Source organism: Anarhichas minor, unplaced genomic scaffold, assembly GCF_050575085.1.
Source record: "Anarhichas minor isolate MPS153535 unplaced genomic scaffold, ASM5057508v1 ptg000024l, whole genome shotgun sequence".
NCBI classification, from domain to species: Eukaryota; Metazoa; Chordata; class Actinopteri; order Perciformes; family Anarhichadidae; genus Anarhichas; species Anarhichas minor.
Genome location: NW_027466470.1, coordinates 13,697,987 through 13,725,497, shown reverse-complemented (window position 1 = coordinate 13,725,497; position 27,511 = coordinate 13,697,987). Strand labels below are relative to the sequence as shown.

The following is a 27,511-nucleotide window of genomic DNA, read 5'->3' as shown; positions in this document are numbered from 1 at the left end:
AGCCAGGTCGCACAATAATCTGAGGTTTTTGGCCATGAATTTAGACAACATGGCCAATTACAATCCTCAAAAGAACAACTTTCTTCCGGTCTTATCCATGTTTAGCACAAGAGCATGGCTGAGGATGGCGGACTGCTATCTCTCTCAGACTCACAAACAAACACGAACATTTTCTGTAGCGCAGGCACAGCTTGAGAACAAAATTAAAACGCAAGCAACCCGAAGGCAAAACGAGACTGCCCTAAAGCTTGATGATGAAATATACTTGGACGTCCCACTTGTCAATCAATTTTGTCTCGTCTCCAATTGGTCCTCCCTGTGATATTATCATTCCATCTTCTACTGGTCGAGGCTGTTGGGCTTTCCGCTGTCCTCATCCGCCAGTCGACATAGGTCCCCGCGAATTGCTAAGTACGGTCATTTTGTGTCGTGTTTACACCCACAAAACAGAGGTATTTTATGGTATTTGAGATAACTGGCCCGGTTGTACGAGGATTACTGAAGCCTGCTTCGTTTGGCGTGTTCGTTTGAGTCGAGATTGGACATCGCTGATGTTTCAGCGTCCATGTCCCCCCGTAGGCTGAGCTGCGGAGTGATATTCACTTCATTGGAACCGACAATGTGGAGGCTGTTAAAATGTCTACTTGGAAAATGAAATTGTTACATTTTCTCCAACAATAAGGAAACAGAGCGGCTTCAGCGTTATGGTTAGAAACGTGTTTTCAGTTTCGTGACGAAAACAAGAAGCAGACGAGTCGACGGGAGGAGTGGTTCATATTGTCTTTCCTCGTTTTCATCGAGCCCACAGTCCGGACCACGGGGGGAAGGATCCGATCCACAACTTTGTTTTTCTCTCTACTGCAGCCGTCGATTTCTCCCTGTTGGATGCCAGAAAATTGATTCCAGGTAAATATGTGTCTAACTATACATTCACGAGAAACGTATGCATGTCAAACAGAAGTCGCCTGTCGCGTTGTTACCGGAGTAATGATCAAGTTTTTAAGCGCATCGTTTCAAGTTGTAACCGAGTGCCTCAGCCGGGAAAAGCGGGGTCTTGGATTTTCGTCCCTTCGGCCTGAGCGAGCTCGCGGCGTTCTTACAATTCGGACTATCGGCGGGTTATATGTGGTGGAAAAGACGTCTTTGTTCACTTCAGTGGGCCATAACGGTAGCTGTTACTACACATTAGCATATCGTCGGACTCAATCGGCTCCCCCAGGATTCATCTTTCTATAGTATGTCGGGTTTTCTAGACACAAGCGTATTAACGTTAGCCATGAAGCGTTAACATCGATTTGTTTCATCTAACGGTGCAACATTCCCGGTTGTAGCTAAAATGGCAGTATTCTCCACCTGGTACCAATATGTGAGAGTTTCACTAATGCAGCGCAGGTCACTGTACTCGTAGGTTTAAAACGCAACATTGTGTGAATATAATGAAATCCTAGTTATAAGTGTAACTCTGGGGGTATTCTTTTTATTTTTTTTACCCTCCCTCCACCAACAGCACACCACTTTAACACGCAACAAGAACGCAGCTAAAGCCTTATTTACTCCATCTTGCTTCATTCAAAACACGTTTTTGAACAATTATTTCAAGAATTCTCGACTTTTATTCTCATTTTGTCGGGTTCCGGCCTTTCAGCTGAAACTTTGGTGGCCCGAGTCTTTGTGTTCATTAGTGCCCCATTCTGCTGCTCGACGTGGGGAGCAGGCAACAGGTTTTAAGGCCTTTTTTTAAACGTCCCGCAGGGTTTAAACCCACCGACGACACACTAAAACTCTCAAATCTCCCTTTTCACGCCAGGTATGAGATGTTATGGGGGGTATTTGTGCCTTAAAACTTTTTCGCCAAATGGGAAGGCCGGAGGTGGGGGTGCTCAAGACAAGCGTATGCAACTTCCATTTGTTAGGAGGGGCTAACACTTATCCCCCATTTTGACCTCAGCCCAGTGGAAGACAGGAATCACCACATTATGTAGTGCCAAAGTATTTGCGCTTGTTTTTATGTAATAACACGTTTCTCATTAGTCGTTTCTCTTTCAGAAAGTATTACATGTTACATTATTTTATTAGTTTTTTCCCCATTAGTCTTGATTCAGTGGTTGCATCCTTTTCGTGCCTTCAGAGTCCGATGTAGATGTTATTTCACCTTTTTTGGTGTGTTATCACAGTTTTACTTGATTATAAACAAAGTAGTGACATTACTCCCAATATTTCCAGGAGTATCACTGGTAAAAGTTGCACTTTAATACATATAACATAGGTATAAAGTTAGTTGCCATGAACAGCTAAACTTACTTAAGATAATTGGACGTTTCTGTGTCTAGTGCATCATTTTAGATTTAAAGTGAATCTTCAATCATGCCCTGAAAATGATACTCAGTTATTTTAGTGGTAGAAGTGAAATTATCCCAGGAGCATTTGCATATTGTAGCCTTCATGAGGTCATTACTCATAAATATCTAAAACCCCACCCACATTGGTTAAAATACTGTATGAATGTTGTAGTATTTGTTATTTTAGCTTTTTGTCCCTTTCTTGACTGGACTAACTAATTGCAACAAAACAAAATGTTGGACTAAATATACATTTGGAGAATCTCACAGTGGTCAGCTTTTGTTGGTTGACTGCCAAATTGCTAATTCAATTTTGTATAAATGTTTGAAGTTATAGTAGTTGTTACGTCTTGTTGGTGTTGGTGACAGATCTCTGCACCACAACGTTCTCTATTGGCAACACAGTTTTCCAATGCTTTTTGTTTGACAATGCATATCATTTTGCAGTCTTAGTAATATTCAGACAATATTTGCCGGCACTCATGAGGTGAATATGTTGTATCAATATTTGCAGATGTAGAAAAACATCGTGAGACAGTTTTTAGGGCAATTAAAAGAGGTACACAGTTTCAAATCCTTTTTAAAGTGGCAAAGTAAAAAAAAAAAAAAACAATGATAACATACTCTATTCTCAGAAGTCCTCACTAACTTAAAGGAACAGTGGCCACAAGTCAACCCCCAACAACACTAACTCAACGTCACTTACTTAGTTGTTTACGTGCTCTACAGGTGCTTTACAACACCTCTGAGCACTCATAACATTATGGTTTTGCACAGATGGTATTTACCGCGGTGCTTTTGTATCGCAAAGCGTCGGCTGGTTGGCTCACCGTGTGTAGAAATTATACTTATTTAGATGTTTAACACACATGGCCTGAATTTGCATTTGATACCGGCTGGCCAGACCATACATTAGTTATTTGAGAATTACGTCCTGTTATTGCTCTACTGTTTTCTTAAGAGCTGTTACCGAGCATGTTGGTATTTGAGGTAGAGGAAGCTGCCCGAGTCCTGGACCCGACTAACAACGAATGCACTGTGGCCTGTGGCTGAACCGTGGTCACACATGTTAGATGCGGGAAACTCTTAGAACTAAGTGGATTTCTTAGTACTTGTTCAATAGCTTGATGGTCGCACAAGAAGGCTACATCTACACCACCAACGTTTCATTTTAAATAAAGATGATCTCGTTCTAGATGAGTGTTTTAGCCCCCTTCTCAAGCACACTACCATGCCTGACACAAACATGCACCGGCCATGTGCGGCCATACCACAACTTTATTAGTAAAATGATTCCTTTCCTCCTGTCTTTACCCAAAACCAGTTGTTCGTGTAGGGCTGGTAACACGTCGCTGGACACGGGAATCGTCGCAAAGCGTTGGAATAATAGCGTGCCCCCCCCCCCTGGTGGATGTAGGAAGTAGAAGCCTTATCCTCGTTACTTCTCATATTCATATTGAGCAAAGTGAATACTTTCGAGTCATGTGAATCATTATCTGGGAGAAATCATTATTAGATTGACTTGACAATGGATATAGGTTTGGACACTGTCTGGAGTTGTTTATTAAAAAGATCTCTTTTCTTATTCTCATAACTTTTGCCACCATTCCTGTTGGTTGTGACAACATTTTGTTCATCAGCTTTATTGTTGAGCGATGGGCAATCAACAACGCCGCTAGAAACAACTTGACAATGGAAGAGGCAACAATTCGCGCACTCACTCAGATATGTTAAAACGAGGCTCCAGTTAAACTATATCTTCTGAACCACGTATTTGTAAGTGAAGATATACTCATATTCTCCTTACCTCTGCTTGTAGTCGCTTGCTGAGACTGAAACGGCCGAGTTAACAGCAGCAGAGAATGGCTGCAGTGGAAACGGACAAGGAGCTCAACGACTTACTGGATTTTAGCGCGGTAAGATCTCTGAACATTGAATTGAATGTGCATCCTGTACATTTCATTCTATGCTTTCACTTTTATGATTCTTCAACAGTTGTCAAGTATGTTGAAATGTGAATAAATATCAGAGGCTTTTCAGCGATTGCAGCATGCCATTTTGTTTATGAGACTGTTGTTGTTGTCTCACTTAAATGTTAGCGGTCACTCAGTGAAAGCTGAAAGTGTAGATTGCTTCATGCCTGTTGTCACTGCTGGCTGAATACGATGGGATACAGGATAGGATAGTTTGCTGAGTTGTATCATCTTTACTTGTGTGAAGGTTGATTAGGTGGTAATTCAAAGTCTTACATGGACTGCAGTTAACTGTTTCATTCCTCTTTTCAGATGTTTGAGCCTCCAGTTTCTAACGGCAAAAACCGTCCGACTACTCTCGCCAGCAGTCAGTTTGGAGGTTCAGGTAAGACGAAAACAGATTTCTCTCTTTTTAAATAAAACGATTTACGTTTCTTTTGCCTCCAGAATAAATGAAATGCTCTATTCTTCTGGATTTGATTATCTTGATTAGAGAAAAATAAACGTCATTAAAAAGAAATCCCTTTCCTTTCTCTCCCCTAAAGCTTCGTGCTAGTTTGTAATGCTCCCTAGTACATCCCCTGAAAGTAAAGCACTACTCCACCCTTCACTCATTCGTGGTGTTTTGAATGGTAATAGAAAAGGAAACTGTTCCTGTTCTCATCAATTGTGTTTCAGATCACAGATTATTGGAAGAAACCTCAGGAAAATTGCCCCTTTATTTTATCTTATGTAGATCAAGCGTCATCTCCTCAGCACTCTCTCATCCTCGCCTTGCAGGTGTCCTTTCCTCACCTTCTCAGCTATTGCCATTCAATCACTGATGGATAGAGACAGGGGGCGGGAGTTGATGGGAAACAGCCCAATTAATCTTCTCTGCTTACTCTGTGAAGAAGTGCTTTCCCTTGTCCTGCAATCTCGCACCCTTCTTATCCTCTTCACATAACTCATTTTCACTTGGAGCCATGCCCCATCCTCATCATTAGCTTAGCCCATCAGTTAGCCCATCAGTTTTGAGACATGTATGCAAACAGCTTCGGAAATACTCAATATGAATACCGGTTTCCTTTACTTTTTTAATGTTTCTGGGGCCCTTTTGTATTGCTGTCATACACAAAAAGTGGTTAACTTTTAAAAATGGCTACCTGTCATTCGCTATTCCTACTGTAGCACATCCACCTTCCCTGTACGAACCGTCTTCTGTCATCCTCGCATCTGTAGAAGTGCAGTGGGTCTTTCGGTTGGTAATAGAAATGAAACAGGATATTGAAGCTAAGATGAAAGACAAGACGAGCGTTAGCTGGGTGGGGTTTAGGGGGCTCTATTTCTTCCATTCATTTGAGGGCCACTTACATGTTCTTTTGTTGGAGCAAGGTGTGTACTTACAAAAGAGACACATTGATGTTATCAATCCAACGGCTGCTCATAGCATTCTCCCTCAGGCTTAAAATTATGCTCCTCTCAAAATCATTTTAGGATCAAACACACACACCCTCGCTAGCTGTTAAAGAAATGCAAATAGCTACTATGGTCTGCTTAAACTCATGCTATTGACAGTGGATTCCCAAAAAGATAAGTTTTCACAGCAGGAACAAAGTTTCATGAGGTTTATGGAAACGTGAAAAGCATTTCTACAGTTGTCCACCTGCCGCTTCAGCATATTCCAGAGTATTAAACAATGATATCTGGGGACATAATGAGCATGTGGAAGAACAGTAGAGAAGTACAGTGGAATGCTGCAGTGGTCCAAAACGTTTCTTTAGAAGTTTGATACTTCTTTTTCCACTGCTGTGAAAACTCATTACTATCTTAATTATTGTTACTAATTGAGTGGCTGTTCTTAAGAGCTGCCACATTCTGGTCAATGGGTCGGTCGATATGCTATTGTCCGACCCAATTCTCATTGTTAGGTTTAAGAAGATGAGCGCCTCTAAATCCATTATATTTTGGGGGCAGAAGAGATGTGTGTGTGAGTGTGATACTATAATATAACTGCAGGCGCTACGACGGCTTAGATGGTTCTATTTACAGAAACGATATTAAAGGAACAGTGTGTACATTTTAGTGGCATCTAGTGATTTGTGGCACGTTGCAACCAACTCCATACTCCTCAGCCCCCCCAAAGTCACTATATAAAGTCATTAATATTTCACTGGAAACAAATGTAAAATATCAATAAGATAAATCATATTTCTGAGTGAACGTTATAAAGAACGCAGACATCCGTCCTCTGCTCTGCTGGCTGCTTTGTCTCAGCCGGCAGAGAAGTTTACAAAAAATATCTTTAGGCCGATCGTGCGTGCTGTGCTTGTGTAAATACACTGATTTAAACATAGTTTTGAATATTCTATTCAATATCTACAAATACACCTCCCTAAATGTTACACACTGTTCCTTGTAATGTGGGCAGGCACGTGTATTGTTTATAATTCCTTTAGGCTACCAGGTAGAGTGCACTGTCCACTGTGGCCATTTTGTTAATCTAAATGGTAACTAACATAATAGTTTATTCTCCTCATTGATCAATCCATCGGTTAAAAAGTAGGTAGAATTTCAGTCAACTGAGATTGTCTTTGGGTGACTACAGCCCTACTGTTCTCTGTGAAGGAGCAAATGGGGAATTTCTAACACCTTCCAGGCTGACAGAGGGTTAGTGTGTGGCCCTCATGTCTGAATGTTCACTACAAAGCATCAAGACCAGCTCTTTCTAAAGGTCAAAAATATGCCTACCAACATCTCTGAAGCTCACTTATTACATTAGATTCAATGTTTTATCTCATTTGTATAAAAACAGAAATATAAAAACAACCATTTGTGGTTTTAGGAGTAGTTGCATGCTGGACGCAGTGCTATCTGAAGTCTTATGGTCACAGTGAGGTTGCCAGGTTTGGTACCACAAACCCTCTACAGAGACCTATTCTTAAATCTGTGCGCACTCTCAGAAAGAAAGCATATTTCCCCAAATGTAAAAAAGCAATGTATCTTGCACAAGGCCATACTTTTTGTTTAATATGCTTTGCAGCGGGATATGTTGGAGCAGTACTGCTGAATATCGTCGTGGCTAAAAGAACAGTTTTGAAGCAAAATGCCCGTTTCTATGTAGTAATGTTGGTAAATGTTTTTCTGGTTACCTAAAGCCACACTAAGATGTGTTTCAAAGAACCTGACTCAGTCTCTGTATTCCTGCTTTTTGTGGAGCAGCTGCCACGTGTTGTCCTTATAGAGTCAGTCGGATCCCTTTCTTTGGCCCAGTCTGGTGAAGGTTTGGGTCATGGCGAGGTTTAACATGTGTGGCTATGGGGAGCCTCCTTTGTAGAGTCTTGGGGGGATGATAATATCTCTGCTCTGGTCATGAGTGCCTGTTCAATCCCCGTCACTAGTCAGTCAAAGTCATTTCACTGCACTTTCGTTTTTTGGTGACTGGAAACTGAGAATCCTATAAAGTATTTTTAAACTTAGGTAGGGCTGAAATGCAGAAGGGGAAGAGTTTGAAATTTGCATGTTTTTTTTTTCAAATAGATGTGTTGTAGAATCACAAAGACTAAAGGATGTTTAAGTCATTTACAGTTCCACTGATTTGATACCGGTGTTCTATTAATAGACCGTGTGCCTCACTGTGTGGGCTTGACTTAAACATCGCTTTTCTAACTTTTTAAAACAAAATGCAACAATTAAATACTCGGATACAAGTTCACTAAAATAATAAATTGTTACACTACATCAATTTCAAAGCGGCAAGAAAATGGTCAAAACTTACACGGGAATTTAAATTCCAGTAAAAAAACATTCAACAAAAGTGAATTAAATATATTTGCCCCATTGTTACGATATCCGATCCAGGTATTTGAGTCGGTATCGGCCCGGTATTGGTAATGGTGCATTCCTATTTCTAGTGTGTGTGTGTGTGTGTGTGTGTGTGTGTGTGTGTGTGTGTGTGTGTGTGTGTGTGTGTGTGTGTGTGTGTGTGTGTGTGTGTGTGTGTGTGTGTGTGTGTGTGTGTGTGTGTGTGTGTGTGTGTGTGTGTGTGTGTGTGTGTGTGTGTGTGTGTGTGTGTGTGTGTGTGTGTGTGTGTGTGTGTGTGTGTGTGTGTGTGTGTGTGTGTGTGTGTGTCAGTGACTCCCAGGTTAAAACAGCCAGGCCTGTGTTATTGTTCAGTATTTCATTAACAGTGTTCACGCTCTTAAGAGTTGACCTGACATCATGCTTTGTGTCTGTGTGACTCATGTGTGCAGAGGAAGGAAGGAGGTGTGTAGACAAAATGGAATACTCAGTTTTAGGTGCCCGGGGCTCCGTTCACGTAAAAGCTGAGGCACGTCTGCAAGTTTGGTCAACGTATGTGCCGGAGTTTAACTCATGAAGCCCGTGACTCAGGCTGGCTGTCTGTTTCCAGTATCTCTTCCTGTGTAATTAAAGACTAGCCATGCTCAAAGGGGCGTTTCGTGCTGGGAGGAGAAGTGCATTGGGGTTCACTGGTGAACTTGTCTGATGTTACTCACCCTATTCTTTCATTTTTATTCCTCCCGTCCCGGTGGACTGTCTGAGTGGTGCGCTACTCATGGTTTTCTAATGGTTTTTGGCACTTCTGGTGTCGCTAATGAAAATCGTAAAAATGACACAGGAATCTAAAGAAAAAGTAACGAAAAAACACAACTACTAACTGTAGTACCAACTGAGACAACAAAATGTGTCTGAATCAAGGAAACCCTGCTGGTAATAGTGAGGAGGAAGAAGAAGAAGAAAAACACATCTAATCCCAGTTCTGACAAAAACATTGTGCCTGTTCACAACATGAAAGTCAACAAATGATGATAATGTATAGATGTCTATACTCTCAAAAGTATTCACTTTTCTACCAGCGTATGGAGACATATTTATCCAACCACCTGAAATGGTATCGCTTCTCTAGTCTTCCAACCACTCAAAGCACTTTAACACTACATGTCATTCACCCAGTCACCACCGTTCATACACTCATTCATACACTGATGCTGCTGCTGCTAGTGGTGCAACGGATCGCCCCTCACGCTTCGGCACACATGTGAACCGCTGATTACTTACACAGTTTACCTTAACCATCACAGTGTGAAATAAAGTTTTAGTGACATCGTTATCCACCGATATTCAGTAGAATATGCGATCGGGACATCGGTGTTTGTGCTTTGTGTTTGCGGATCTCTGATAATGTTACATTGTAAACAACCAGTCTGTGTTTAAATTGACCAAAGGAGAGCTGGTGAAGTGGCTAATGAAGGAAGGTTCCGCTCAGGTACATTATGATGCGTTCAGGCTCTATTCAGTGAAAATCTATAAAACGGCTTATAATACATCATTATGTATAATACAATCTTTTATTTCCTAATCATCGGAGTTGTGTGCCTTTTATGAAAAACACTATAAATGACTTTAACGAAGTGAAAGTAAAACATGTTGAATTTTTGATGGTTTACTGACTTCAGAGCGGTTGAAATATTTTTTGGAACGGTGGCAAAAAAGCCTGGAGCCTTGTGGACCAGCTGCTATAATCAAACAAAGGGATCTGTATCTGCCAATATGGATCATCAATGATCGGCAATTAGTATCAGCGGGGGGGGGAGTGATCAGGGATCTCTAAAAGTTTTATATTTGCTCCCTTTTTTTCTTTTGTGCTGATCTGATCCCTGAGTTTTATGATCCCTTGCACCACCACCACCTGCCCATCAGAACACGCTCACATTCATAGGCACAGCCTGCGGTGTGTGTGTGCCCCAGGACACATCGACATGGACTAGCGGAGCCGATCCTCTGATTGGAGGACGACACTGAGCCACAGTAACCCTGAAATGACACAAGCAAGGCTCAGGAAAACAATTTAAAGAGTCTTACGCATTGGAATTTGGAGGAGAAGACCAGGCAAGCCTAGTTTTATCGGGACCACATCGATAAGATAACTAATTGACCAAAACAAGTCAACTATACCATTTTCACATGAATGCTTTGCCGGCAGTTACGTGTTTCAACCTATCTGATGTACGGTAAACAGAACGGGCCTCTCTGCCGATCACTGGAGGCATCTGAGCTGCAGCGATTGTACTTCAGTACAATTGTGATGCTATTTTTTTCTTCACTACATTTATTTATAAGTAAATCAAATACAATGTATTGTTACATAGTAAGTTAAACCACCCAAACATATAGAAATTAGCTCCATTGCAACCAGCTACACTATTTATATGCTTCTTACATGTTACTGTATCACTGATGATGATAATCTAATATTATATATAATAATGTAACCACTAAAGAGCCCATTTGGCTCCACAGTGAATACTTTAACTCTTATGCATTAACGGTGCTACATTCAAAATTCAGAGGGTTTCTATTGCCTCAACATGGCGACGCTGTGCGGGCGGCTCACAGCTAATGGTGCTAACAGCGCAAACAACAGCAATGAGCTGACGGAGCTAACGGTGTTAAGCTGAGAGGGAACTGAAGGGGGGGGGGTGCTACGCGTCTGCTATGACGCTGCCGGTCACAACGGCATTATCAGCTGTTACCGCTGTACAAGCACAGGCACTAAAAGGCACGTGTGGGGCAGCCCGGCTATGTAAACAAAACGTAGAGAAGCTCGGATTACAACACACACACAGGAGAGCGACTCCATACTATCCTCCACTGTGTCTTAACATAGATAATGGTTTATTGCTGCTATATTAATGCCCCGAATGTCATCTAGAGAACCGTAAAGTACATTTTCTTGATTTTATTTATATATATATATATATATATATATATATATATATATTATAGAAAGAAAGAAAGTGGTATTTGTACTTTACTTAAGTCAGATATCTGAGTACATACTCCATAATCAATGACATCGGCTCAGTCAGTCTCTCCCTCCCTCATCATCAGTGAGGTAAGAACCTCTCGTTGTCTTTCCCTCCCTACCAGCCGCCTTCTCTTCCCCCCCCCCCCATCACTTTCATACACGCATATATATGTATATGTGCATGGTATTTCTATTGTTTTACTCTCATGGTTCAATCCACAATAGATTTGTGTATAGAGGTAATATTATTCCGGCACATTAATAAAAAAACACACAATACAGTGACCGCAGTGATAGAACCTCCTCTGTAATCATTCTTTTGTGAGGTTAATGTCATGATATGAAATTTCCAATTGATTAAAGGCAGTTCGCTCAGTTTTGTTCATCTGCTTATCAGATCGGTTTATTAGAAATAATTTACATTAATTTAAATTGCTCTCCACTGACTCCTCTTGGTGTATCTTACTTCCCCTCGTCTTTATCCCATAATTCCACTCCTTCAGGTGTGAATATTCACATTAATCCTCCCATTATTTCCTCACACAATTCATTGATTCAATTAAATTTGAGCCCAAAGTCATGTCTAACTTTAACACCTGTTCACCCTACACTCGAGTGCCTTGAAAAGGGTATTCTTATACGAGAGGGCTTGTGTGTTAGTTTTCTGTAAAGTGCTGTATGCGCCGTGCTATTTGTGGAATGAAAGGTGACAGTTTGTGTTTCTGGTGCCTCAGTTCTTCTAAAGAGGGTAAAAATGTCTCGATAATTAGCTTTGCATCTTGACTGTACTGATGCCTACTTGGTTCTGAATGCATGGTGAGAATGTAGGTGTGTGTGGAAGATAGAATGTTGCCCCAAAAATGACCGCTTGTTCAACTTGTCTGGCAATACTTTGTGTGACACTGCAACTAGCTCACTTAAATGTAGTATTGATAACACAACTGTAACGCGGTCTCAAACATTAAAAATTTAATTGGAGCCTTTTCTTGTCTGGAGCTGCTGATTTAAAGCAGAAAGAAACGGTTCGTGCATTTTCTTCCTGGTCTTTGATTGACGTGGAGAGTGACAGCCATAGAGAGAGGACGAGACATTGTCTCCTTCATCTCTTATTCTGCCGGTGTCGTGTGTGTAGATCAGAGTTGTCACGGCAGTCTAGCTGCTCTCAGCACTGTGGACCCATCAGTCTGCTCTACTGCTGATCCTGTCATGATTCTAGCCCTCCGCTACCCCCCCCTCCCCTCTCCCATCTCCCCTTTTTAATTAGACAACAAAACAAAAATATGAATATTCATAGGCCCGGGCTTCATTAATATGCACAATTATGCAAATCAGTACGCAATTAAGCTTCAGCTTTCCCCCAGAGATGCTGTGTTGCAGTACGAGAGGAGATTGAGAGAAAGGGGCCGGGCAGGAATTTCTGCTTCACCAATCTTTAAAATCACTCCTTTTTTTTTTTTTTTAAACACGTTCATCTTTCCTGAAAGCTGTAGCGCTTTGGATCGGGGACAACGCGTGTCCACGATGTACGATTGAGAGCTTCAGCGTGCGTCCTGTGTTAACACAAAGGTGTTGGCTTCATGCGACAGAGTGGATGGGGGACGAATGACTGTTGCCATGGAAAATGTAAAGGAGTGGAGTGGGAGAATGAAGAATGTCGAGGATGATTCTGGGAACCTCATACCGGGTGTTAATTATTCAAACTTCCTACAGCTCATATCCACGCTATGTGACAGCGCTGTCACTATGTCGTCTCTGTGCGAGCTGTGAAGTGAGGCTCTTCAATCGAGGTTACTTTGAGCAGCCGGGGGAAAAAAACTGAATCAAAGCAGGTCAACTTCATCATTCTCTGAAGTTGGACTGAGTTTTGCAAAGCTTAAGCGTGAGTCCTTGTTAAGAACGTGTGCCTTTTTTCGTGGGTTAATAGGCCTAACCCAGTTCTTTGTCTTACAGGTATGGATGACAGGAGTGGGTCCGGCCCCTGGGGGCCAGGAGAACAGAACGGTCCATCTTTCAACCAAGGAAGGGTACGTCTTATATGAGCTCGTAGATGTCATGCTATTGAGTGAAACGTGTATAAATTACATGATCATCCGAACTTGCGTTGTGCAAGTTCGGGTGATCTTGTAATTTATACCGCTCTCACACACAAACACAATTTATGATATTCGTTTATAACATTTGGACCACCGATACAGCACCAGTTTGGTCGTGGGTAAAAAGTTCTACTCTCTTAGTTTAAAACACTTTACTGCTTTGACCAGTAACTAGAAATTAAGATATGTTACCCACATAGGGAGACATTTGACTCGTGATCTATGAACAACAGCGTAAACATATTCACACTGAATCATGAAATAATGGTTCATCACACATTACGCAATATTATGAAGCTCAAAAAGCCTGAATGTTACCGTCCAGACTCTTACTGATATGAAACGGGTTTGCATTTGTTGGAGCAGCAACTCAGAAGGGTTATGATCTCATCTCTAAACCAATCAAATTACCAGATATTCTGAGTTCAACATTGGTTAAACTGGATTAATTGAGTTGCTTTATTTTTATACCTTATGCAAATAAATGCACATTCTGACCCACAAAAACCCACATTCTTCATTAGATCCAATAAGAACTATTGGTATATTTGTGGGTTTCTATAGTAATCCTGTAGTTTCTGAAGAATCCCATATTCACCCTTTCATCAGTGTCAGTCCTGCCCTAACACTAGGATAGTGCACAGTCTCAGAGCCCAGTTGCATAATCTTTTTTTTTTTCTATTCACATGAACACACAACAGTTTCTTTGGGGCTTAATTTATTTGTATCTATTTTTACATCCCTAATGTCTCTGTTGTCTTTCCCACAGGGTTATGCAGAACAAGGCCTTTACAATGAGCAAGAGGGCATTGCCTCTGCCCCCATGTATGGATCAGGGATTGTTGGTAAGCTTTTAATTGAACTAAGCTGCTGAAGCATAGAAACCACAACTTTCACAAAGTCTTTTTTTTTTATTTAAATAAAAACCAAAGAGAATCTAGTGTTTCTAATAGTAGGACTTAATGACAGCAGAACATGCTGATTGAAATGCACAAGTTTGTATCAATGGAGTGACTGAACCAACACAATGAGGTGTTTGTTTGAGAGGGCAGTCGTTCCTAGGTTGGACACTAATGTACCACTTTAGTGCAAGCCATATTTCTGCTTAGGTGGCAGTGGATGAAGGGAGCAGAGTAATCAGGGAGGATGTGGAGGAGGGTTTCTTTTTTCGTGTGTTGTTGCAGTTTGTGTGTTCAGGGCGGGGGGTAAAGGGCACCCATGCACAAACAAGGCTGTCCCTTGGGACTATGGTAGCCTATAGCTCTCCTCTGTTTAACTGTCAGGGGAGGGGACAGAGGTTTGGCACAATTGCCCCTGAACCATTTATAATGGGCCAATTTGTTGTTGTTTTGCTGTCCAGGGCCATAAATACCACACATCATCATAATACACTCTCACAGCAGATGGGAGGCCCCCCAAATGGAGAAAGGGGAATGACCAGATTGAGATTTAATACTGACATAAAAGCCCAATATTCACGATCATGACCTGATTTTATATTCCGTTGTCCTAACAGGGAAGGCTGAGCGAGGACCATACTCGTCATTTGCAGCACAGGTAAACCAGTCGGACGTATCACCCCTTCTCTCCTCATGCTCTTTAGGGGAGACTCTGTCGCTTACTCGGTTTTCTCTTCCTGTATCATTCTGAATTTCCTGCCACAATGATTTACTTTACTTACTACAGAAGCTTGTGCTTTTTTTTGCACCGTCTCTAGCCGGGCTTTATGCCCAGTGAGATGCCCATGCCCAGTCCCGATGCCCTCTCCCCGTCTGGCCTGAAGTCCAACTCCCAGTTTTATTCCTCCTATGAGGGAAGCAACTCTCGCAGGAGACCCTCACAGGAGCCCATTGGTAAGATTGTGAAGGATAGTTTCACGCACGGTTGTTGAACATGGTCCTAAGATATCATTTCAGAAAGCGTGTTCTTTGTTCTGATTTATATTTATAGCTCTGTGTATATCCCCACTTCTCCTGCTGAGGTTTTCTAAAGTGTTTGAGAAATCTCACTTCTGCTTAGTTTAAGAGAGTGAAATCACCGAGTTCTCAACGAGGAAAGTTATTGAATAACATCGGACTAGAATACCTTTTCGCTACGCATTAATGAGCGGTCACAAGACAGATGGTTGGATTGGCTTAGCGGGGCTTCAGAAGGAAGGGCGCTATATGAATGAATCCTCACATTGGTGGTTGTGAAGTCACTTAAGTTACAGCTTTTTGTGTGTGTGAATGCTTATGTGATTTCCCTCCTTCGTCCTCCCCTCAGGACCACAGCCCAAAAAGATCAGGAAGGTGCCCCCTGGCCTGCCGTCCTCGGTGAGTACTAGCATCAGGAAACGTTGCAGCCCTGAACTATATCTCAGCTCTTGCAGTCGGTCCATGGCAGCTCATGTTGTCATGTTTTACGCCCCTTTCCACATACCATTCGGCATCTTAAGCCTCTCCTTGGCTGCTGTACAGGACATCCAGCTCTTACAGCTGTGCATCTACGCCACCGAAATGAAAAACGGAAAAGCGAGGGAAAAAAAGCCACTCATTAACCCAGTCACTCATTTGCAGCATGTATTTATAGTGCGTTGTATTTGTAGGCCCTTTACTTTATGACCACTGTGGATCACTGAAGGAAATGTATACTGGGCTTCGTACTCCACCTCATTTTTTCCCTCCCACTCTCTGGACACTCTTTTTCTTCCTGTTTCTTCGTCACCCCCTCCCCCCCTCCTCTAGCCCACACCCTCCCTCTCCTTCCCTCCGCCTCCCTCCCCTTTCTTTCTCTCTCTCTCCCTCCCCCATCCCTCTTTCCCAGCTGCCAGTGGAGTTGGCTGCCATCCAGCATTCGGCAGATGGTTCAGTAATTAGGAGTGCATCTCTTCGTTCCCTCTTCTCCTCTCCCCTCTTTTTTTCTCTCCTTTTCTCTCTGTTTAATCAAATTACAGAAGAAAACTTCAGTCCATTTGGATTTGAGTATTGCAGATGCAGTTTGGATACTTGCTTTTCGTCGAATAGTGTTGATTGAGAATGTTATTGTGGTACAGAGCATTGGTTCCTTACCACCCATTATACCATGCACTAAATCTGACTGCATCTCCCATTGTGTGGTCTCATCTCGCTGTGCTAAAGAGTGTGAATTATGTATCTGTAAACCATTCTCAGTGTGTTTCTGTTCAACAGAATATAATGCAAAAGCCCTACAGACATGGGAGACGGAGCCCAATAAATTCACTGACACTGCATATTCGATACATAATGCTCAGCGCTCCAGTCTGCAGAAATGTTGCAACAGCCTGTTTATTGAATTAAGTAGTAAAACCAGATCGTAAAAATGGATTCTATCCTAGTAAGGAACACATACTTTTGAAGTGCTGTGTTTAATTAGGGATTTAATGCTTTTTTTTTTTTAGTTTGAAAACTTAACTCAGGTACAGATAGTATTTTATGGGGAAATCAATTGGTGGTCGTTCCAGGAAGCTCCCAAGGAACTTTCCTACGAGTATCTCAAAAGTAATATGACATATATAGTATCTGCTGCATGTCGTTCATGCAACGAGTAAGTTCCACCATATAGTTTGCTTCTAGTATTATAGTGGTTTGTGAGAAAGGTTACAACTATTGAGCTGACCAGTTTCACGCTTATTTTCTTCTGTGCGTCCTTTGTAGGTTTATGCATCTGCCTCAGGAGAGGATTTCAACAGGGACAATGCTGGCTACCCGGTCTCCAAGGCAGGAAACGTCTTCCCACCACCATTCTATGTGCAAGGTCAGTCAAAACAAGACCTGCCTTCAGAGCCTCCCCTTGTTCATTGTGTTGGGTTGAGAAGTTTCGTCTGACACTTTTTGTTAATGGGGGTAGATGTATCGGACACAAAGAAAGATAATTATATTCCTTTACAGCCACGGATGTGACATTAGGTCCCCCCACAATATCCTTAGGGAAGTCTGGATGAACTTAGGTGCTGTAGCCGTATGCTAGTGAACACCCTATGGTGCCTGGGTGCTGAATAGTGCATTACAGTTGAATGAAGTCATCACGGTAATGTGACATGTCTCATATGTGGCCTTTATTGTCTTCTCATCTCCTGTGGCTGGTTATCCTCCTCTCTTCCCCCCCCCCCCCCCGGCTGGATGCCCCCTTACAGAAGGCCTCCACCCGCCCTCTGATCCATGGGGCTCTGCCAGGTCGATGGTTCAGCCTGGTTATTCTGCCATGCTGGGCAACTCCCCCCATCTGAGCCAGCATGTTCCCTTCACTGCCCTCAACCCCCAAGACAGACTGGTGAGTTGGGCCTTCTCACTTTGGTCTTGTGTTTCTATGAAGGCTTCACAAGTTCTTCGACACTTTTTGACTAATGCATCGTTGAGGGCTTCCGTCTGGTTTTTTTGCAAATCATTTTTGCGTCTTCGCTTCCCAGAAACGGCAGCCACTGCCCCTCTCGCCCCAGAACTACCCCATGCACGGCAGTGAGGTGAACGGGACTCATCCCTCTAGCTTCCACTCTGGCCCCCACTCTGGCCCCAGCAGCTTCGGAGTCCCCAGCCACACACCCCCTATGGCTGACCCTATTATGGGTAAACCCTTTAATGCTTGCTCTTTTCTTTGTGAAAAGTGCTCTTTATGTTTTCATGCAACATTCTCACGTATTTATTGAGCATAGGATCCTCAATTGAAATGCTTTTTTGTTTCCTAAAAGCCAATCGAGGAGCAGCACCTGGAAGCTCAGGTGACGAGATTGGGAAAGCCCTGGCATCTGTAAGTAATAACAAATCAACAGAAGAAGTGTTATATATTATCATATTTCTATAACATAATGAATGTCAGGGAATATGTTGCTTGTAATTAAAAACATTCTTCCTCTGTCCAGATCTACCCTTCAGACCCACACAGTAACACCTTCCCTCCGTCTCCGTCTACTCCCTCTGGCTCTCCCCAGGCGGTTTCAGGTGAGGGAACAGCTCTACTCCGGTTTTCCTGAGCTGTTTTGTTGATTCAACACAGGGTCCTTCCTGTTGTGTATGATCTTTAAAAATGAATTGTTGTCATTGTAAAGAAGCCTGGATGGTTCTGAGTGACAATGCAGCTCCATCTATTGGGTTAAAGGTGGAAGTAAAGCTTTGTGTTAAAGTTCTTCATCTCTGTGTATTGAGGGATCTTTTCAAGATTAAAAGATACTTGTGTTGGTGTTATGTCCATATTTTTGTTGAAATCTCTTCCGATTTTTAAACTTTGCAGCAGTTCTGGAAATAGCTCACAAGTGCACTGTCGTGTAAATCATGGTACACCATCCAAAGCTTAACCAACATACATACACAACATCCAAATATAACTTATGAGAGAAGAAATGAAAATACAGTAAACATGTAAAATGGGGTGGGGTCACACTTCCCCATTTGTCTCTGCATTGAGTCCATCAGTGACCTCGTCCCACTCGTCAAATACTGCTGCTGGCACGAGGTGAGAGAAGAACCAATGTGGGAAAAGATGATCGTCGAAATGAAAAACACTTTTCATTGAAATGATGGATTTGATTCATATTTAAGCCATGTGTGGATGACAAATGTATGTTTCATATTACTTGTTTCATAGCTCCATCACATTAGTTTCACATGTTGCAAAACAAAAACAATTGCTGTCATCTAGTGTTTCATAATGTTTATAGTTAATACTATCGGATAGTATTGACGTCTGCATTTAACCCATCGTGTGTGTGTGTATACGACAATTAATATAAAGGGTTGTTTTTGTTTTAGCATTTGACCAACATGATGCGACGAGCTTGAGCCTTAGTTGCATCAATCATCTACTCTGTAGTGTGTTTTTAGTGAGACATGAAAAGCTTATTTTCAGGCGTGGTTCCTGTTGACCGATCCAGCGCTCATCTCCCTGTGAACACGGGGACAATGTCCGTTTTTAGATAAATAGAGTATCATCAAACATCCAACACTGAGCGTGGGGTATTGCTTATGTGTTAACACGTCCGTATCGGGCAATGAGGGGCAAATGTACTCAGCAAAACCATGTGATCTTTTTTTTTTTTTTCTTTCTAGGCTCTGCATCACAGTGGACTCGGTCCTCTGGCCAGGCCACACCTTCACCCAACTTTGAGGGTGGAATTCAGTCCATGGTGAGTCAACATGTCTTTTCTTTGTCATGTGAGAGATGCAACAAAAGATTGTTGAATTAAATCACAGAGGCAAATACAGGATGCTACAGTCCTTCGTGCGTGGCCTTCTGCCGTCTCATCGTCCGTATTCTTCATTCTCTGTAGCCGAGCAAAATGGAGGACCGTTTGGACGAAGCCATCAATGTTCTACAGCGTCATGCCAGCGGACAAGGAGTGCCAGGCCTGGCTGAGATGCACAATCTGCTCTCGTCTGGCTTAGGGTTACCTCCAGGCTTCACCAGTGCAGCACTTGGATTGGCCAGTCGCCTGCCTGGACTGGTGAGATTAATTAATAGCGGCACAGAAAATCTATCCACAAATGACAAAATTAAATGTGGTATTTCAAATTAAATTAAATTAAAGTGTGAGAGCGGTATACCTGTTTTGTTGCTCTTCTGCTAGTACCTCAAACTTCTTGCAAGGTCATTGAAACGCTGTTTAATTGTTGTCCTGAAGATGTCTGGTCTCCATGAGGACTCTGCTGGTCTGCCCTCTAGTGGGGGACTTATGCACGGTCACCACGGCCCCACATCTGTCCCGCCAGGCTCTCAGCCTGAAGGTTTCACAGGTGAGTCTATCTGTTGTTTTCTACTCTCGTGTCAGAAGGGACGGTAGTACTTTGCCAACATTGGAGGTTAATTAATATTTGTTGGGTTCTATACGTTATCTTATCTGGTATCATTGTTTCTGAACTCCCGGTGCAGGCCTGTCTGGTAGCCTGAAGCGCTCCAGTGGTTCTGATATCAAACGAGAGGACAAGGAGGACGATGAAAACTGCTCAATCACCGACAGGTCAGAGGATGAGAAAAAAGAGATGAAGGCCCGCCTGGGAACAAGTTGTCCAAAACCTTTTTTTCCACACAAGACTTATACTCCTTTATCACTGCATGAGATTTCATGGCATAACATGCTGCTGTGGTTTAAGTATAATATGTGTCAAGAAAATGGTCTTTCAACCTTTCTAGATAGGATTCTTTATAGTAAATCTCTTATTTAAGTCAACAAAATCAAAACGGGCAATAATTCATTTTCAAAGGACTTCAGTTGCGCCCCAGTCTTCTCTTGCATGGTAAGAGAGACTGACCAGTTTTATTTATATATGTATATGTATATATGTATATTACTAAATCTGCTTTATCTGGATTGTTAAAAGATTCATTAACATACTAGCTGGAGCTGTCTTTTACATTAAAAAGTGTAAATTAAAGAGGAAACAACATAACCAAATATGACTATCAGAGACCAGAAATCTGAATCTACATCCAAGAAGAGTTGTGGCAGAGTGAAAAGATAACTCCTTTTCTAAATCTGACATCCTTACAGGCGTAACAACATCTGTATCAGATATAAAGGTTCATGAACAGAAAATGCACTAATCTAGCAGGCAACGGTACAGACAAAAGATTTTTAAGTTTAAACAAGATCAACTCTTCATGCAACGGGACTTCAACCTGAAAGTAATTAAATGACAAAAAAAAACACTGCTACAGTTGTCGATCACATTATCTTACATGCTATTGTTTGTTAGCGAGTTTCATTGTTAACGAAGTTACCTTCTCCATTGTTCCTGGTGCTATTTGGTCAAAAACTGACAAATTGCCAAGACCAAACCCTAATGTTACCAACCTTTGTAGCAGCGTGTGTGATTGTCATGAAATTACTCCAGAGTTGTATCCCTCTACATGTGGAGTTGACGTTACTAGGAAAACATATTTCACACCATAATTGGAAACTTATCATCAGTGAACTGTACGCATACTTTTGTTTCATTTCCGCCTCATCTGCCATTGGCTCTTTGCTAGTCTGGATGATGAGGAAGACGATGAAGATCTACCAGTGGAGGTTAAGGCTGAGCGGGAGAAAGTGAGGAGGATGGCAAACAACACCCGCGAGCGACTACGTGTGCGGGACATCAACGAGGCTTTTAAGGAGCTGGGCCGCATGTGTCAGCTCCATCTGAGCCACGAGAAACCGCAGACCAAATTGATCGTACTGCAACAGGCCGTTAACGTTATACTCAACCTGGAGCAGCAAGTTCGAGGTCAGTGGGTGTCCAGGGAGGAAGGAAGAGGAGGGGAAGGGCCTCCTTTACAGAATCAAACTCCCACACGGCTTCACTTCCCAGCTCCTTTCATGTCCTTATTTCAAACCTTTTTTGAAATTCCTTGTGGTACTTCATTTGACTCCACTTGTGTTGGTAAACACATTGGGCCTCATTCACTAATATATGCGTAGAAATGTTCTCACGCGGTGAAGAAAACGAGTGCACGCGTAAAATTACCATCGGATTCATGACGTGTGCTCACCTGCCAGGCGCGTGCCCGCAATCAGCATACTGCCACATCCTCATTTCTCTAAATAATGAAATATGTTAGTCTGGAGGATTATCGTGGAGGAAGTGATGTTGTAAAAGAGAGAAGCAAAGATTAAAAAAATACAAACTACTATAGACATCGATATAATGTGTTGACGTGGAAGGCAGAAAAGGCACACCTTTACAAAGCGTTTCCACGGGACTGACGGAGATAAAAACAATAAAGGCACTTGAGATGGCAGGTGTTGAATGTTGTGTCCCCTGAGAGACAGAGTGTGGGGCTCCGGTAAAGAACAATAATAAATGGTTTAATATTAAAGTTTATGAAGAAAAATAAGGGAACAGGTGGAGGAGGACAAGGACCATCTGATTTGTCATTATCCATAAGTGGAATATGTCAAAGAAACGAGGGTGAAAGTGACTTTCACCAAGATGTAATTTGTTCATAATTGGTACATAAGTGCTGAACCAAATACTTTGACGCTTTAATCATAACGTTGACATTCCAATTATAAATCAACGTTTCAATGCTGTGAAGCGTCTTCTTTTTTTTGTTGCACGTCTGTTCATACTTGTAATTCTGTATTTGGCACAGTTGCAGATAAAGATCAGGCTAAACTAATCTTATTAGTATTATACTATTTGTAGAATTGGATTCCAGCGGTCGCTGCGTTGTTTCCGATTCCTGTGAGTCAAACCTTCAAACCTTCATTCTGAAACCTCAATAGAGCTTAGAAATATACAATATATTTGAATTATGACAATAATTGATCAGGATGAAAGGGCGTCAGTTTCATGGTTGGTTAATACATTTGGCCAATGCATTGGTAAACTAAGGGTTTTAAATAAAGTCTATTGGAGCCTTTTTTTAATGAATGTGGTGTTGGTATGAGATGCAGACAGCCGGCCGGGCCTTCGTCGGTCTGAGACGGTTCTAAATTTGTCGGCAGAGTAAGAACGACGTCATGATGAATCCTGGATTTGAGCGTAAAGCGTTGGTACTCACAGTTTAAGCACAGAATGGTGCGTACAGTTTGTGAATGAGGCCCGGTGTCCCCGCTTAACACCAGCGAGTCAAAGTCCATAAAACGTCTCACTAAAGTGAGGGCATAGCATAAGGAAATTAGGCTGTGTGACTGTTTTTAAGACATGCCCATTGTCCTGTTCATCTTCTAAGGTTCTCGTCCTCTGGTAACACATACAGGACTGCTGTTTGTCCTGATGCAGTATGTGTTGCCATGTCTCATAATTGGCCGTCTGTTTCCACTGTGAAAATGCTTATGTGTCTCTCCGCCTTACCCTCTGACTGTAGTAACGCATCTTTATGTGCTCATTTGCTTTCTCCACTGTTGCCTCATTAAGCAAATTCATAATTTCACGTTTTTTTTGTTTTTTTAAACCTTTCACACATAGTGTACCTGTCTGTTCACTGGCACCCCGGTTAGCATGAACGCAGGGCTGTCGGTAGTCTTGTGCATTAACCTGTCTTCAGCTTTGTTGCAGTGTCTGTCTCTGTGCTGCATGTCACAGCCTTTAAAGCATTCACCTTTTTTTTTTTTTTTTTTTTTTTTTTTTTTTTTTGAGACAAACCTTTTCACTTCTTTATCACTCCCCTGTCCTCTGTCATTTTCTTTTTACAGATATCCACAGGGACCTCCTCTTCCTCCCATTCCGATAAATACATCTACTGCTGATGTATTTAACATGATGCCCTCAGTCTCTCGTCTCTGTGTCTCTCTACTGTGGCTCTTTCTATGTTGGCAGAGGGTGTTGCTTCCTCTCTCTCTCCCTTTCTCTCTCCCTCCTCATAACTTCTCTCATTCTGCTGGACAGTCACCAAATCCCCTCAACTTCCATCCTGGACCTCAATGACCAAATTGAAATGTTGGTTGGTTAGATTTCAGGACAGATTAATTAGACCCGGGCCGCTCGGGTTGACCGTCGTGTCTTGGTTTGAGATCGTTTGGTGTCGCGCTCGCTCAACCCACGACACTTGATTGACATTACGTTCATTCATGTTTGCAAAGTATGTATTATTTATTATTTATATCTGTAGATCTGCGAAAAGACTGTTCCCTCCGCTCGCTCTCCTACACAGCCCTACTCGACTGGGATCTTCTTCAGCAACTCCACTGTTCTCATCTTGGGTGTAGAGCTTGAAAATTAGCATCATGCATAAAGAAACAAAACAAAAAATGTAACAACTAAACCAGGATTCTGTGTAGGAAAACTTCAATAAACAAGTTAAAAGTCATATCATAGGCTTAAGACTGTATAACTGCGGGTAGAGGGAGAACGTCTAGCCCAGGTTCAGCCAGGGATGTCATTTGGGTTTGTTAACCAGCCCCTCCAACCCCCACTTCTCCTCCTGGCTGCAGTGTTGCCGATGAGAACCTGACTGCCGAGGAGAAGGAGCTGAGGGAGCGTGAGCGGCGCCACGCTAACAACACTAGGGAGAGGGTGCGTGTGCGTGACATTAACGAAGCCTTCAGAGATCTGGGCAGGATGGTTCAGGTCCACATGCAGAGTGACAAGGCCCAGACCAAGCTTATCATCCTGCAGCAGGCTGTCCAGGTCATAATGGGCCTGGAGAAGCAGGTGCGAGGTAGGTCAGCCAATACAGGAAGGTCTGATCCACATAGACAACCAACCATCTCTTATCATAGCTGGACAAGTTGCCAGTCATTCACCCACAGGGACATCTCCTCTTTGATTTTGATCGTACTTACTGTGTGGCATTCACTTTGGCTTTCTCTTTGCTGTTTGCTCGTATCACTTTGAAAAAAAATTTAGAAAAATGGAGAAGAAGGGGAGACTATTTGAGGAAGTATATCCCTGCTTTTCTGCCAAACGTCTGCAATTCTCGTCTTTCTTTTCATTTTCTTGTCTTGCTTTTCCCATTTTCTGTTCTCCCCGTCTGCTGTTGACCTTTTTTTTTTATGTTCAAAACTCTGCTTTAATGTCTTAAAAGATCTCTAAGGGGGAAGCATAATGATACAATCTCAAGAATTCCTAGTCCTCTTCCCTTACTGGTTTTAACTTGCGTGTTTGGTCCTTTCTTCAAAGAGCGTAATTTGAACCCAAAGGCCGCCTGCCTCAAGAGGAGAGAGGAGGAGAAAGTGTCAGGCATTGACCCCCAGATGCAGCTTGGCGGGGGTCACCCTGGTCTTGGAGATGGACATATGTGATTCTCAGGTCAGTCTACAGAGTTTGTGCTGCAATAACATCATGAACAATAGCTTGTTTTGTATTCTGTGGAAAAAAACGTTCATTCTCTTTTCTCCTTTCCCTTCCAGTTCCTGTTGATTGTACAGCCCTTAGAACACGTGGCCTTAATCTATCATTGTCATGCATCTCAGTGTGTGTTAATCAACTTTTGGAAAGCACACACGCACACACCTCATTACTGACAAAGCAGGTGGCCACATTCCTGACTATGAATACAAAAGTAACAAGCACACTCTTACAGGAAGAGGGAAAATGTATTAATCTTAACAAGACAACACTTTGAACCGAGGACACCGGTTTGGAGACAGTGGAAAATTGGACATAAGGACATTCTTATGATCATGTTTTTGTAAGACATTTTGAAAAATTGCTTTACATGTTGGGAGCAAAACTTGTTTGGATCAAATGAAACCCTTTGGATCAACTGCTTGTGTAAGCAGAGTTAGGATTTGTATTGTTGGATGATTATTGGCATTCCCATCTGAAAAGCAGGTCTTACATTCTTCACAGGCAAAGAGGGACACCCGGGTTTATATCTTATGATTGAACAAAACCTGTTTAAACATGTGCCCAAATGAGGCCCAATGCATAGTGTTTCATTAAGATAAGATAGCCATCGTTATTATCTTCTTACGTAATGACTGAATCGCAGAGGTAGGTCTGGAGACATCAGAGACTCCTTTCTTTGTGGTATGCTGGTATTTCTGGATGTCGTTTTTTAAATTTTATTTCTTGGTTTGGCTCAAAAAAGGAGCCACAGTCACTGACTCACATGTGAGTTATTCCTTTGTTCCTTTTTTTTAACTGTGGCAACTGCTGGAGAGAGACACAAGCAAAGACTCGCTCCGAATCCAGGAGCCACAGTGACGTTGAGTCAAATGTGCTCCTGCACCGCCCGACAGGTTGGACTCCAGCGTATAGATGTCATTCTCACTGCCCAGCATCATGAAGTCACTCTCAGCCTGCCCCGGTTCACATCATACCTAAAGACTCTGTTACAGCATGGTGAGCTTACTAAACTTAAGTCTCTGAGCAATCTGTATTCTGGTAAATCACATTTTGCTAGAAGAGAGAAATAATTGAGCATTGAAAGGGATCATGAGTGTTCCTGCTACCCTGTAGAGAATTCACTCGGACTTGTTTTGGTTGTTGCTGTGTTGAGCATTTGGTGTTTTTTTTGTTTTTATCCCCTTCTTTTGAACAATTGCAAAGCCTGTTGTAAGGATCTTCCTTTTGTAGAATTGATTTATCATTGTTTTTTATTGGTTTGTTTTTTTTACTTTGTAAGATAGTTGTACGAGTTCTGTTTTTATCATTTTTGGAATGCTCTTTCTTTTTTTTGTTTACGTTGTTTAAATGTAAGACGACTCTCAATTTAGATTCCAGGAACAAAGTGAGGTGTTTTCTTTTGTGCCAGGTGCTTAGAAATGTTAGAAATGACAAACTTATCTGGCTGTAACATCACATGTTGTGATATTGCTCTCTCTCTTTTTTTCTTTTTTTTTTTTAAAATGCATGTTTGAAAACAAACCTGTCATGCCAGTTGTAATTGGATTGTTCTGGTGTTTGCGACAGTTTTTTTTTTCTTAAATGAAACACAATATTTTTCTTCGGCACACTCCCCCTCCGCTCTCCTCGGATGTCCAGCTCTCCGAGGAGCTTGTTGATTAGTTTGGGGAAAGGGGGCAGAGGGGGAGGTCTGCACAATCTGCAACACAATTCACTGTTTCATAATGATATGAAGCATAAAATGAATCAAATAGGGTGGCCTTAGTCATTTTCCTGACTTTGGGAGTTTTGATAATGGTTACTCACCAGTGCCTGAATACTTCTCTGCTACATGGTGGATGATGTTGCATTTGATGATTTATAGGTTGTACCTTTTTATATTACAGATGTATAAAAACATATATACTTCAGTAACATCTGACAGTGTCTCAGAACATCTAAATGAAGAATCGCACACGCTGACTGCTTCAGTGTGTGTGTCATTAAATGTAAGATGACTAATAACCCGGTCTTCAACTTTGACGCTGAAAACTACTTAATATGTTTCATCTTTTATGTACTGATTTTGTTAAGTATAATTTTGTCCTTGACTGGCATGTGCATTGATATGTATGTACAGCTGTGATATATCAGCTTTATCATTATAAGCTGGTACTGATATGTAACAGTATTTGGTTTTCTACCTGTCATTTTATCCCAAATCTTGCCCCTCGGACTAGCCCCAACCCTTATTTTCTTTGTCAAGTCACTCTAACCTTTCTGCAGAAAAAAAAACGTGGTGTTGTTGTGATATGAAAAATCTCTACTAAAGACTTGTACTTTTATTTCTTTACATGAAAGATATGTCTGCAGTATCCAAGGATCAAAAATGCACCTGATATCCTTTGTTAACAGACCCTTTTTGTCCTCTACAACAGATGACCTGCTACAAATCTCTCTGTCTTCACTCATGTTTGGGGACAACATCTATGTAGGCTATGTCCTCAAAGTGCCTCCAGTTTCCTATTTTTTATATATAAAGTAGATATAGAGAACTGTTGTGTATATAACAGTAATGTAGCAATAAATGTGCCATTTTTAATAACAAACA

The 27,511-nt window shown here is 41.9% G+C and overlaps 1 protein-coding gene across 3 annotated transcripts; it reads left to right on the top strand.

Moving 5' to 3' along the window:
• The first annotated feature begins 370 nt into the window (after positions 1 to 370).
• On the top strand, positions 371 to 27,511 carry tcf3a (transcription factor 3a). Of its 3 annotated transcripts, none has more exons than XM_076098558.1 (20): positions 371 to 906; positions 4,159 to 4,255; positions 4,625 to 4,697; positions 13,071 to 13,144; positions 13,983 to 14,058; positions 14,730 to 14,770; positions 14,931 to 15,066; positions 15,479 to 15,528; positions 16,870 to 16,969; positions 17,349 to 17,485; positions 17,622 to 17,778; positions 17,901 to 17,959; positions 18,072 to 18,150; positions 19,255 to 19,331; positions 19,476 to 19,649; positions 19,827 to 19,938; positions 20,075 to 20,162; positions 24,063 to 24,289; positions 24,751 to 24,879; positions 24,981 to 27,511. In XM_076098558.1, exons 2-19 carry the CDS (start codon positions 4,202 to 4,204, stop codon positions 24,870 to 24,872), a joined length of 1,836 nt encoding a protein of 611 aa, XP_075954673.1. In that variant the 5' UTR covers positions 371 to 906; positions 4,159 to 4,201; the 3' UTR covers positions 24,873 to 24,879; positions 24,981 to 27,511. The 3 variants fall into 3 exon arrangements, with proteins under 3 accessions (XP_075954673.1, XP_075954674.1, XP_075954672.1); XM_076098557.1 differs by lacking the exon at positions 24,063 to 24,289 and adding an exon at positions 21,173 to 21,411 and having other exon boundaries at positions 372 to 906; XM_076098559.1 differs by lacking the exons at positions 24,751 to 24,879; positions 24,981 to 27,511 and adding an exon at positions 21,173 to 21,411 and having other exon boundaries at positions 24,063 to 24,222.